The following is a 14,071-nucleotide window of genomic DNA, read 5'->3' as shown; positions in this document are numbered from 1 at the left end:
GTCATTCTTTGCGAAGAACAAGACTCACACTGTGTTGGGCCCTAATACACTGATGCAATTGCCTAAATGTATTGTATGTTACAAAGAATTACTATAAAATGTAGTCAGCTTTGACTTTTGTCAAGTAATAGCAGTACTGGAATAAAAGTATTGCTTCAGTTTAGAAAACAATGGTGTATGGTGTGTTTGCCAGTGTGAAGTGTCTTATTTTGAAAAGTGAATTTCCGGTCTCACTCTGAATCATTCTTGCCAAACATCGTTCTTTGTTTAAGTGTCATACCTGGACTGAAGGGGATGAACAGCAGGATAATGATCTGTAGACACTGCTGTGGAGTATAGTTAACAAAAATATTACTTGTTTACGTTTTTTAAAAGGACGAGTTCTTCAAAGTTTTCCACCATCCACTGTATACCGGCTTCTTGCATTATTTTTACTGGTTTAGTGGCGCTCTCATGTGGTCAAATAGTTGTAGTGCAAATCTTTCTGACAAACTAAATAACGTATACGCTATACAGAATGGCTTTTTATATTGAGGGTCTGCTTTGTCACTGTAAGTGTAGACCAGTTTTTTCAGACCAGATGTAACAGGAACTACAGAAGTTTCATGTAAAAGGCACCGCTGGGATTCGAACCCAGGATCTCCTGTTTACTAGACAGGCGCTTTAACCAACTAAGCCACGGCGCCGGTGACACCACACGTTGATAATAATTATTATATACACAGTACCTAACAGGGAACACACGCATGTAAGTGGATTGTCTGCGGTTAATTACTGTTAAAATGTCGAGATCCCGCCGGCGCGGACAGGTTTCCAGAGGTGGGTAGATAAAGTCCTAGATTACACTGCGCGACCCTACGTGGGACCACCAGGTGACGCTCGTACCTAGCACTGCTACCTCGCAGCCCGGTTTATGCATATCTGTGTTATCTTTGCCTGTTGATTCCGTGTGCGTGGGTATTCTTTGATTTCCTTACACACTCCCAAAATATGCAGAGGTTATTTTGACATTATATGCATATTAAATTGATACGTTCTCCTCACTTATACCTTCCAGTGTACAAATATAACCCTTGAATGTAGGAATAACCAAAATGGTGTGGTGAGCAATTAATATTACCGACAGAATACGGTTAAAAACACGTGTTTTGAAGGGTCCAATGACAAATCCAACTCTCATTTCATAAATTATGTATTGAGTATCTTCCTCTACAAGAACCAACTCCACTATTTGCATAATTTGAACATCTTGAGAATGGGCATTCATATTTATAAAGGTGACTCATGATGAAAATTCAGATTAGTACACTTAAAATTAACATTGTGGTATTTTGGTAGCTGGTATTTATTGCAAAAGTTACTGGGATCAGTAAATTATTCATGTGTATTTATGCATTAGATCCACTAGGGGGCTTTTCCAATTTTCACTTTGAGGCCTCAAAGTGAAAAAGGCTTCAAAGTCTCATTAAGATTGAGAATGAGGAAAAACAGAGAAGCACACAAAGATATATTTGAACAATTTATTCAACAACTTCATAGACATTTTCTTCAGAAGTGTGCCGCTTTAATTGACAGATGTTTGAGAAGTGCAAGAACCAAAGCTTTTTACATGCACATGGTTTCAGCACAGATACAGGCTACATGTTTTTGTCATTTCACATGTGATTTTTATTTTTTTCAAAAATCACACAGCTTTCATTATAGCAGCTTAAGAAGCTTACTGACAACCGGTTCAAAGATATACACAATAACCAAACATCAGCTTGAATTAAAATTTTAAGAAAGAGGAAAACAAGTAAAAACCTACAAAGGAAAATAAAGCTTTAAAGATCAGAAACAAATCCTATGAAGTCCATGAATAAACGATCTCCTGGATCAGAATGTCACATTGCTCGGCTGCTTTGTCTGTGTATACACATTAGTTATATTTTAAATTAATTATTGTAAATACTATGAAAACAAAATGCAAGTCACACACTCAGAAAACAAGAACATTCTTTGACCCATCTGGAGTTTGCATTAGCACAGGGGAATGGATTTAAGAGAGGTGAAAGAGGAATAAAAGGGTGGTGAGGTGAAAGAGTAGCATTTAACACCAGATCATAGTCACACCTGGCAGTGGTCACCGGGGCAACCATTTGTTTTGCCTGATGCATTTGTGAAGCTGCTGTTAAACCTCTCAATATCTATTTGAGGTGCCAATGTTTTTGGCTGAACCAGTGAGAGTTCCCCCACACAAAGATCAAAATTATCAAAACATAGTCAACAACAATAATCCCGGTGCCATGTTTGAATGCAATTATCCGATCGGTGCGCAACAACCTACCAAGCCTTTCCAGTCCAAACTACCTCCTTGTTTACTCTGCAACTCATACATTTTCTCCAAGTATAATATGGGTCATGTTTGTGCATGTCTGTGGATGTGTGTGTCTGTGTGCGCGTGTCTGTATGAGAGCGAGAGAGAGAGAGAGAGAGTATGAGATTACTGGTGGGCACACTGTACCCCCGGCCCATGGTGTCCGCCCTCTTCGTCAGAGCTGTCATTGTAGGCCTCTCTGCGGTTTCCTGACGTTGAACTCTGGCTGACGTCATAATCCTGCAGGTCGACCTCCTCCATGTCCGCGGTGATGATGGGCTGCTCTGACCGCGAGGGCAACATGTCCTCCAGCTCCTGTGCATGAAGACCATTCATCACAATGCAGCTTAAACAGATGACCTCAATACATTTCCTTAACATGAAGTAACATCAGATGGCTTTTAGGCCAAGAGTGCATTGCTACAGATGAGATTCAGCGGTTATCTTGGAACAACTCTCGACTCTTAAGAGACAAACTTGATCGGGGAGAATTATAATATTAGAGTCATTGTGAGTGCTCTCTAATCCCTGATTGGCATTATTGGTATAAATGTAGCATTTTAAATCCCGAGAAACATGTGAGGTTACTCCCTTCAGTTTACCGACTCTTTAACACTATCATGGCATCAGGTTATTATAAAACACACTTGCAAATAAAGATTGCTTTTAGTATAATTCAATCTGCATATTATTGAAATAATTTGTTCTAAAACAGACTCTCGCATTACTAGAGCCAGGGAAACATCCATCTCAATCTGTCCTATAGTCTTTAGAGTCCAAAACTCACATACATCCTGATCACCAATTAAGACCGAGGCACTATCCACACGGAAACAGAACGAAACGCCGCTTGCCGTTCTGAAAACGTTTCCCTCGAACACAGAATCGCTTGAGGAAATGTCTCCATTCCAAACCCCCCAAAATGCTGTACTACATATGCCAGGCCTGTAAACTGCACTGTAATGCTGCTACACCAAAAATGGAGAAGACATTATACACATTATAATGTTTACAACCACAGAAACAGAGACAGAATGAACCAAGCCAGGGGAAAGAAAGGAAAATAAGACTGAAAATCACAGTTATCATAAAGCAAACAGACCACAGTGACACCAACATAGTGACTTTTCTTTTTCAAAAAAAAGTGAGAGCTAAGCACTGAACACACAGCACAGAGTCAGAGCCGTGTGTTTGTTTCCTCCTCTATTTTATGATTCAGTTTCACTGTTTTTAGTCCTTTCACGCTGGCTTTAGTTACTTTTCATTGAAAGTAGTTGGCAACGCCACCAAACAAAACCCAACCAAAGAGAAGGATGGCAACAACAAAGATAAGGACAGTGAAGGAAGTGCAAAAGAGAGGGACTATGACATCATTGTTTTCCATTTTCGCCATGTCCCATAAAAAAAAAAAAAAACTGTTTTGGGGTTCCCAAAAACGCTGTTTCTGATGACACACCAATACCATAAAAAACTACACAGATTCAGCGACACTCGTCTGTGTGTGGACAGGCCCTAAACTAAGAATGCCCTTAAAATACTAGACACAAAAACCACTGAAAAGTGTCCATGTTTTTTTTACCAAATTATTTCTTAAAATCTTTTCTGATTAAGTTTAGTGCATATGCTCTGCACTAAGACATGAGTTTCAAGACTCAAGACATTCTTGAGAATGACAAATTGGTTGTATGAAAATCTAGACATTAAGTAACAGGGCCACCTCCTCTTCTATATTCCTAATCTGACAATTTGCATAATGACAAAGCTGTCATGGAATAAAAAAAATTTCCTCACTGCACCAATTTGTAAAGCCACTGATACGGATGAGATAACAGGCAACACAAATGATTATAATAATAATAATAAGAAGAAGAAGAAGAATCTGTTCTGAATGTCCAACTTCACAGTTCACACTTCAAATCCCAAAACCAAAACTTGATGAAGTAACATATCTTACCGCAAGTTTCTCAGGGCTGATCCAGTTGTTGTCTGGGAACTGGACATCAAACTTGATAAACAGATCTCCTTTCTCAAAAGGGTTGCGGTACTGTGGCATGCCCTCTCCTCGCACCACCCTCACGGAGCCTGGAAAAGATGCAACATGTTTAACAAGAGGTTTCCTTGCCATTTAAACCATACAGTATCAAGTAACAAATACTGGGTGATAGACCAAAAATCATATCCTGATATATTTTGTTGAACGGTGATATAACTATATATCCCGGTATTTTCTTGTACACAATGTTCAGTTCAGTGGACTGATGTGAACAAACACTCAGTACACAGTACACCCAGCCCTAGGTCCAAAGAGTAAGGAGGGGGGTCGTGTGGGAGTCTTTCTACAGCTCACTGAGGATGTTCATGAACTTGACTTTTTCCCGTTTATCAATTCCAGTAGTGTGTCCTTGACTTTGGCTCCAGATCAAAGTGCATTTTGTGCTCAGTACTCAGCAGGGACTCTGAGTAGAGTCTTTAAGATGGTCATGTTTCAAAAAGCCTTGTTTCAAGGTCTCTGCCCAGACTAAAAACACCATTACAGGCAATGTCACTAGACCTGACTCGCAGACCAACCAGCTCCATGACTTCCTCATTAGCTGAAAGAGTGAATGTGATGAGGATGAAGGTGACAGACAGCATAGACTGCAAGAGAAAGGGAGGGGTAAGAAGGCTACTTCAGTTTCCAAGACTTTCGTGTCTTGAAACCAACTTTGTTTCGTGTCTGTCAAATTGTGATCATTGGCATTTGAATCGTAAAGCTGTCGATGTGTTTACCTCATACAACGTGTGTATGTAATGCTCAAGCATGTCTTGAAAAAAAAAAAAACTGATGACATAGACCTCTTCACAGCACATTGTCCCCCAAAATGGAATAGTAGGAACCAGTATTTTACCAATACCAAATACTAACAAGTTAATTAGGATTCCACTCCATATTTCAGCTTCAATCTATTATTTAATTTACCCTTTAGTTTCCCTCATTGTTAATTTCATCTGTGTCAATAGAATTTGTCCAGTGACAATTATTATTTCCAATAAAACAAAAAACGAGGCCCCTTCCCCAAACTACCCGTCTCCCTGTGTTCAGCTCACTCCGGACAGATGATCACGTCAAATCTGAACGGGCTCCTACATGAACAAGAGTCTTACCTGGTTCAATTACTTTGCCAGCAGGGTACTTCACAACAATCTGTCTGCCGTCTAAGTGTTTCAGCATGAACTGGAAGCCGCACAGTGCCTCCACCAGGCCAATCTTATGGGTAATATGTAGGTCATTGCCATCTCGTCGGAATGTCTGAAAATTGGAAAAAGAGAAAAGAATGGTTCAACATCTTAGTGGATCGATTTTTTATTACTGTATATGACCAAATGGAACTTCTTGTTTATGTAAATAATAATTTTGTCAGTGATTTTCATAGATACAATAAATGATGTAATCTGCTGGAGAAAAAAACCCAGCATTTGGCACATTAGTCTCAGGATATGGGGCCAACAAGACCATAAAAGTTGTGATTATTTCATTAGAATACTCGATCACCACCACCATGAGAACTTGATATGTAAAACTTAATTTCTATGTATTAATCATGGGAGTAGTGCATCCAGAGCAGTGATTCTTTAAAGTCAATTTGAAGTGAAGTGTATTGCTGTTGCCAGCTCTAGTAACCTACTTTGACTCCACCCTTCAGTGACATATTCAAACTCCAAGGATAAGACAAACCTCCTGGGACAAAATGCCAGGAGCATTGCTACAGCTCAGTCTGCTGTTCCAGTTCAGCCAAAATCACCATGCAATCTTACACTCATTCCACCTCTGTGGAAGCACAACTATCATCTGTAGGGGCAGATGCAGTGCCACAAAGATTGGACTGCTACTTGTAGACACTAGACACACTTAAAATAAAAATAAAAACTGTTATATTACCACTAATTTCAGTTCATCCCCGCAGCAGCACTACCCAGAAATGTCCCACAAGCATGGGACTGGTAATTCAATTGATACTGACAGGTACCATGTTGAGCTTGTTCTTCCAGACAACAGGAAATTTGGCACTGAACACTTCACGTGCCAAAACAGTAGTTGGTTACACTTTTTTAGACTCTAGAGTACACAGACTTCCTGTTCCCATTATTTCTACGTAGACTGTAATAATTCACCCTAAACACTACACAAGACTGACAGACTACATATAACAATCTCTGGTGCTTGAAAACTAAAAAAAAAAGAAAAAAGTATAGAATTAGATTGTCCAGAAAAAAAATTACCCCCATTTTGTATAACCCATTTTCATCATTCAGTTACAAAATGCAAATGATCTTTTTTTTTTTTTTTTTTTTTAAATCAAGCCTTAGTTATTATAGGTTGGACGATATTCAACATGGCAGACACACACTGAGGTACTCCTAAATCTATACAGCACTAAGAGCACTGTCAAGACAATCTGCTCCTCAGCACTCAAGACAGCACCACCAGCTGAATGTGACTGCTAACAAATTGCTCATCACTATGTAACCCTGCCAGAAAACGTAGCACACTTGTTTTTCCTAAAATGTATGGAAAAAGTACCAGCATAAATTCATTAGCCTGAACACAAGGCTCTTCTTGGATCCATTTGTGTTGCACAGGAGCAGAACAAATCTGAGCTGTTTGGTATTTTTTCACATTTTAACAAGATTTGTTTATTCTTTAAAGTCAGCTGTGCCATCGCTGCAGCTACGTACATGGAACTATACAGTAAGCATCCTTCCTAGTCCGCATAACCCCTTGCTCAGTTTCGCATGCGTTTATATCTCTGCTACAGCCACTGCCTGGCCTACTTTGTTGGAAACGCAAGATGTCCCATCTGCACCCACATTCATGTGACTAGTGTAGTATATACATAAAATAACTGATGTTGGTGTTACTTAAGAAAGCAACTTTAGTTTCTGAAGAAAGTAGTGAAAAGTTGCAAACAGGTGGTAGAAATTGGGTTAGAAATGCAGGCCACCATTATATAGGAGGAAAATACTTGATATAAGAAGGTTTGTGCCCTGAATATTAATTTGAAAAGAAAACTACTGACAGAATGACACATTGCTCAGGGGCACACAGGGGGCTGTGTAAGATGAATACAGTGACATTTTTGTGAAAGTTTCCGAACCAACCTCATGCTCTTTCTCCTGCAAGACCAGAACTATATCCCCAGGCTCGACACCAGGTGCCTGGTCGGCTTCCCCTCCAAAGGTAATTTTCTGGTTGTGCTTCATTCCTTTGTCCACATGTACCTCTAGAATCTTCACTTCCTTGATGACCTTCTTTCCCTCACATTTTTTACAGCGGTCCTTCTCACTGATAACTTCACCTGGGAGGAATAAGAGGAAAAAGTAAGACACGCTGAAAACGATACTTAAGATAGAAATGGGTGATCACAATTGGTGCCACTTACCTTCACCATTACAATCAGTACAGACAGACTGCATCTGCTGGACCATCCCTGGCGCCAGCTGTCTGATCATGATGCGCATACCACGCCCCCTACACGTTGTACATTTTTGTACAGCACCCGTCTTCCCTCCTTGGCTGGATCCATACAAAAAACATATAAATACACACAAACTGAGTAAAACTAAAAGGATAAACATAACATAAGACATTCGATAGACTATTTTACCTAGACAGATATCAATGAGGAGTACAACACAAGAGTGGTTGCACAACTTACCCACTACAAGCACTACACAGAACATTCTTGCTAAGTTGTAGTTTAGTTGTTTTTCCATTGTAAAAGTCCTCCAGTGACACCCTGGGGGAAAACATGAGATGTTAACATACTGAAGTGAAACAAGACAAAGAAATTAATAAAACGTGGCATATTCTGAACATGATGAGTGCTTTGATTAATTGTGAAAAATAAATAGTGACAAAAAAGTAAAAAATATGATTAATTCATCCCCATGTTTGTGTCCAAGCATGGTCTTACTTGAGTGGATGGACCATGTCCTCTCCTCTCCTGCGACCTCCATTTCTGGCACGACTCCCACCAGAAAAGCCAAAGAGCCCACCACCAAAGATGTGGGAGAAGATATCATCCATCCCTGGGCCACCCCCACCACCTTCACGCAAGCCTTTTTCTCCATAGCGATCATAAAGTTCCCTCTTCTCAGGGTTGGACAACACCTCATAGGCGAAGCTGATTTCTTTAAACTATAATTTGAGAGAACATAAAATAAAAATCAAAAAAACAAACATGCAATGAGGAAGAACAATACAACTGCAAATCAAGGTAGTTGCAAAACTAAAATCAATCATGATTGTAAGAGGACTGAAATGGTCACCAAAAATATTTTTTCACAGTCTGTCATCAGCAGTACACGCATACGCATTCTTTTCATATCAAAGTCTCCTTAAGGCTGGTGAAATGTATGTAAAGAAACACATATTTCTCCCTTTTCTCTATGGAGCTCACCCTACAGTTTCGGAATACAGATATTTACGACCCCACAGTGACTCCGAAGTTGTTAAATTAGGGTAAACATCCTACATAATTGTTTTAAGCTTCGGTAGAAATGTTAAAAGAAGTGTTAAAAGAAAACCCCCAACCCCAGACACCACCAAATTCTAAATGTGTTTCCTTAGGGCCATAACCTGCAGTACATCAAGAAAATGTCTTCTTACCTTGTCGCCAGCATTTGGGTTCTTGTCAGGATGGTATTCTTTTGCCAGTTTCCGGTATGCCTATGAGTGTACAAGATGATTCCTTATTAATTAAAATCACTATAATTATGGTGCTACATGGTCTGTAGACAAGTGACATCAACCGCCATTCAAACAAAATAAAGACATCAAAGACATCTTCTGGAAGAACACATAATAGTGGTATTAGAGATACATTAATAAAAGTGGTACTGTGCATGGAAACGTGTTTTTTAAAAATAACATTTAGATCCAGTGGTTTAATGTTATTTCGCTTCCAACCCTATCAACAGTCAAACATCAACATTATATGCGGAATGTCCCCCTCTGTCAAAAAAGGCATTTCAAAATGTCTGACTTTGTTATTGACTCATGTTCTGGCTAAACGTGCTTAAGCTAATTAGCGTCTCTCGCAAACACGAGTTGACGAGCAGACGGTGACTAGATAACATGGTGTTACCTTAAAGGGTTAATATATTTTCCGCGTATTGAGGGAGTACTTAATCATCACAAAATCCGTATAACCTCGGAGTCAGGAGAGAAACTGTTCAATCAGGTGGTTGGAATGACACGCCGTGTTTAACCAGCTAGCTTATGTTAGCAAAGGCTAGCCTCGACGTCTATGATTTAACCGTTTTAATATTTCTCGTTACATCAAAAAGATGGGTTCAATAATTCGACATTGTTGCTCCAATGTCATGGATTACATGAGAATGAAATTAAGATGCCATGAATAAATTAAATATTACGATGAACTAACTCGCTAACGCTAACCGACATGTATGTTCTAAGATTACTCTCGTTTTCGATACCATGCGACCGTTGCTTTATTTGTTACACGTTCTATATTGGTGTGTTATGAGTCGACTAGCTAGTCATAATTTCATCATAATCCAACAATTCCCACAACCCTCGATGGGTTTAGCTAACACTTCGGCAAACACGTTAGCTTAGCTAACGTGGGGTCAAACTTTTAAACTCGTACGGGCTCTCATCTCGGTTGACGTCACCCATGATAAAAACACCACCACCCCAGATCATTAAGAGAGATTCAGGCCAAATGATATTAAACCACCACAATATTGAACTAAACCGATAAGTATGACATGTTTGAGCCGCGTTGTCATACGACCATCGCGACTGGTTAGCTTACGGTGTTAGCCGGTTAGCGGCTCGTTTGAGCTAGCTTTCCCACAGCAACGCACTTCCTGATCGTAGCAATGTGAACATTTACAAACTACACGCGCCTTTCAAGTGTACTTACCTTTTTCAGCTCATTTTCAGTTGCGGAAGTGGAGACTCCGAGGATGTCATACAGTTTGGTATCGTCAACATTCGCCATGGTGCTGCCGTAGATGATGTTGCTTCAGCGGTAAGGTGGGTGGACAAAGAGGAGCCGGTGCAAAATGTTTTGTTCGCCTCGTGTCTTCGTTTCCGGGAACTTCGGCGCTCGTTTCTGCTGCTGCCCCCAGGCTGCAGGAATGTGGCATGTCACACACCCCCGCCCCCCAAACAGCAATTTATTCCTTATATTAAGGAACAAACACCAAATTGCAACATATACTGCGTGATTAATTTCAGAGGGCATCGTATACGTAAAGTCAATCACCGAGTATTTAACGGATTAAAAACATCACATTAACATGCATTACTACACCTGATGACGTTTTTCTCCCTGCTTTGCAAATAAAATTTAATGGTGAGTGACTTTGATGGCTGTTTTGTTTTTTATTGGTTTGTTTGTGCATGTGGCTGTGGGTGATTCAGAAGCTTTTAGGTTTCATGATGGGCTGTGTCTGGGTTTGCTTCTGTTCATGTCCCTTTCAATGCACATTTTATTTATTTTACATTTTTATTAATTGCTGTATTGATATTTTGGCATGACACTTATACATGTATGGTATGAAGGACAAAAACACTAGTATAAATGTAGAAATACAGAAACAAATAATAAAAATAATTATTTTATTAAATAATTATTTTATTAAAAATAAAAAATGGAATGTAAAATGACAAAAATCATCCTTTTCAGTGCAAACTGTATTTATTTTTCTTTTCATGTGTATTCATGAATTCATATGAATTTACTTTTTAATTGTGTGTATTAATTTTACTAATCTAGTCACAACATGCATGGTGTAAAGCAGTGGTTCTCAAACTTTACCATCAGAGAAAATATTGAGCTATCAATAAAAAACATTATCACCAACATTGAAATACAGTGTAAATAAACTGAGCAAAGTCAGCTACATACTTTTCACAGGAGGCAGATTTATTCCCATATAATCTGCTATCTCATCATCATCCTCCTCTTCCTCTCATATACTACATGCACTGGTATTGTGAAATTAGATTAAGATGGCACGAGAGATAAACAGACTCTAATTATTACTATTTATTATTATTATTTTTGTTATTTGTTTAATTTTCTACTCACTCCAGTCAAAATTCCTCAGCTTCACTCCGATCACATACTCTAGAACAGTATTTCTGATTTTCCCTAAGTACCACCAGAGGTAGCTTGCGTACCACTGGTAGTACATGTGTCACAATTTGAGAACCAAGGGTATAAAGGACAAAAACATTACACTTTTATCAATAAATGTAGAACTACAGACATAGACCATTAAAAGACATATAAGAATAAATACATGAAGAATGACATTTTCATATTTGTTCATTCATTCATATCTATGTATGTATTTATGTACAACTGTGTGTTTGATACTAAAATACTAATTATCCCCAATTGTAAAAACCTTTGCCAAATCAAACCTGTACCATTGGCAAGGAGCATACAATATCATCAAATGTGTATATAAATTAGCTGCAGAGAGGTGTAAGGACTGTTAACCAAAGGCATGAAACGGTCAGAAGCAGAGGAGACATGAGGATGAGAGGTTTCTACTCACCAGCGCAGAACCAAGGGCCTCCTCTTTGTGTCTAATATAACATGTTATGTAGACATCTGAAAGGTTGCAGCTTTTCAGGTCCTGGAGCTCAGTATCGGCCCGATACTGGTCAAAATGACTGGATTGGATATCGGACAGATAAAAATGTAAAATCTGTCACAATCCATAAATCCTATATAGCACATGCTTCACTATGCACAGGCTGTAAACATGTAAACAGAAAGCAGCAAAAGCATTTTAGCTGAGTTATGTTTTTGGGCCGTTTAATATATGTTACACAGTTGGAGAATTGTGTCTTTGAAATGACTCAGCACAAAGGTGTTCATAAATGATCTAAAATGACAGATACTCCAGATACAGGTACTGTCCCATTTTTATTTAATACCACACTGATATTGCTGTGGAGGATGCCATGGTCTACCTGCTTCACACAGCTTATACTGCACACATCTAGAGAAGCTACAAAGTGGAATGGGACCACACCTCCTGGACTGCAGATGACTTTAATATTCCATAACATTGTAGTATGTCAGGCTCCCTGGTTGCTTTGCAGACTTGTGTCGGCAACAGTTTTGCATCCCAAGAAACTGTGCTGTTGCCATATTTATTGTTTTTTTTTATTCTGCTGACCTCTGGTTTGGCTCAAGAACATGTCCCAGTGTCAGCTGGGTCACAGATGACAAGGAGAGCAGAGACCTTCAGATCAACACTGCCCACAAGCCACTGCTGTTGTAGGAAGGGGAAGGGAGTACTCTGTGTTCGTTTTTCATTTCAAAATAGTGCTGTTTTTCAGAACTAATTCATGACCTGTTCTCACCTGAAGGTGGTGCGAGGTGTTTTATGGGTTGCACTGCATACAAGGAGCTGCTGAAGTGACTTGACTTGCTTCAAAATAAAACAAACCATTGGTTGTTAATTGAATATTTGGACACTTACATGTACCTTGAGATAATGTATGTTATGATTTGGTGCTACAGACAGACAAAATGGTGGCTCTCTATAGAAACAGATCAGAAGAGCAGGCTGTGCACTCTAATGAGGTTTAGATATTTTATATTTTACAGAGCTATTCAAGCAGTCTGCAGACACTGCAGTGTAATGAGAAGCTGGTATTTTTGATTGTGGTGCTAACAAACCTTGTAAGCGTGGAGAGGAAGGTTGTGGTGGGGATGGAAGTGGACGGTGTTGAGGATGAGAGGGAAGCTGAAAGATGTCACAGACAACGCCCCAATATCCTCTCTCTGCTGAGCAGAGGCCGCTCAGGGGCATGTTCAGCCACACACTCATCCAATCACATGCCTCACATTACTCACAGGCTCTTCCATGCCATCATTAGCCATCAGACTCCCCAGTACCACAATAATCCAGGTTCTCCTATCTCCAGTGACTGAGGCATACACAACATTTACACATAAATCTATTTACTGTATGTATTGTTCCATATTCATTTTGTTTAATCAAATAAAATTTGGCTGACTAACAATTATTGTGAAATTCAAAGCCTATGTCTTGAATAAAAGGAATAAAATCTAAATAAAATTAAGGTCCATTGTGTAAAATGCAGGTGAAATTATTTTCATTTGGAAAAAATTAAAAATAATTACACTTAATTTTCCACCTGAGTGTTGTTTTTCATTACCACTGAATGAGCCTGCCATTTTGGACTGAACAGGCCACAATGGACAAATGAATTCTTACCTTTGATGCTAACTGAAGGCTTCATAGATTCTTATTTAGAAGGGAAGGGTGGTGAGGGATACTCAGCTGCAACAGGCAACTTCACCAATAAATATTGCTGAATTTTACACACTGTACCTGACTTGCATTCACGAAAACTCCACTTAAACTGTTAAACTTAAATTAGGGTTTATTTGATGTAAACCTGTCTATTTGGTGTAAACCCACATTTAAATTAAAAAAGGTCAAATATTCTATAAAGATATTTACAAAGACAGTTGTTGCTCTTAAAAATGAAGAGTGACAGCTATTATATCTTCATGTATCATTTTCTTGATCACTGTTGCCTCGAAGACCGCCTGTTACATGTTACCACTCGGTAACGTCATCAGGAGACATGTCATGCCTCCTGATGATTACTGAGTGGTAACATGTAGCATGGGACCTAAACCTTGGGGG

At 39.1% G+C, this 14,071-nt stretch overlaps 1 protein-coding gene and 1 non-coding gene across 2 annotated transcripts; both read right to left on the bottom strand.

The window, feature by feature from the left end:
• Positions 1-612: 612 nt before the first annotated feature.
• trnat-agu (transfer RNA threonine (anticodon AGU)) lies at positions 613-686 on the bottom strand. Its single transcript has one exon. It is a non-coding gene; the product is annotated as a tRNA-Thr (tRNA).
• An 820-nt stretch (positions 687-1,506) lies between these two features.
• On the bottom strand, positions 1,507-10,448 carry dnaja2a (DnaJ heat shock protein family (Hsp40) member A2a). Its single transcript, XM_058630028.1, has 9 exons — positions 10,288-10,448; positions 9,006-9,065; positions 8,311-8,534; positions 8,053-8,133; positions 7,777-7,910; positions 7,496-7,692; positions 5,501-5,645; positions 4,311-4,438; positions 1,507-2,671 (listed from the first exon to the last, which is right to left on the bottom strand). Exons 1-9 carry the CDS (start codon positions 10,363-10,365, stop codon positions 2,483-2,485), a joined length of 1,236 nt encoding a protein of 411 aa, XP_058486011.1. The 5' UTR covers positions 10,366-10,448; the 3' UTR covers positions 1,507-2,482.
• Between the last annotated feature and the right edge of the window lie 3,623 nt (positions 10,449-14,071).

Source organism: Solea solea, chromosome 5 (genome assembly GCF_958295425.1).
Source record: "Solea solea chromosome 5, fSolSol10.1, whole genome shotgun sequence".
NCBI classification, from domain to species: Eukaryota; Metazoa; Chordata; class Actinopteri; order Pleuronectiformes; family Soleidae; genus Solea; species Solea solea.
Note: the sequence above shows the minus strand (reverse complement) of the source record. Positions and strands in the feature narration are given on the sequence as shown.

Bases quoted from the DNA above. Each gene is read 5' to 3' on its own strand.
- dnaja2a (XM_058630028.1), bottom strand. From the start codon at position 10,365: ATGGCGAATGTTGACGATACCAAACTGTATGACATCCTCGGAGTCTCC. The intron at 8,535-9,005 runs GTAAGAAGACAT...CTCAAATTATAG, and splicing joins ACCCAAATGCTGGCGACAAG to TTTAAAGAAATCAGCTTCGC. The intron at 4,439-5,500 runs GTAAGACTCTTG...CATCTTTTCCAG, and splicing joins TGGCAAAGTAATTGAACCAG to GCTCCGTGAGGGTGGTGCGA.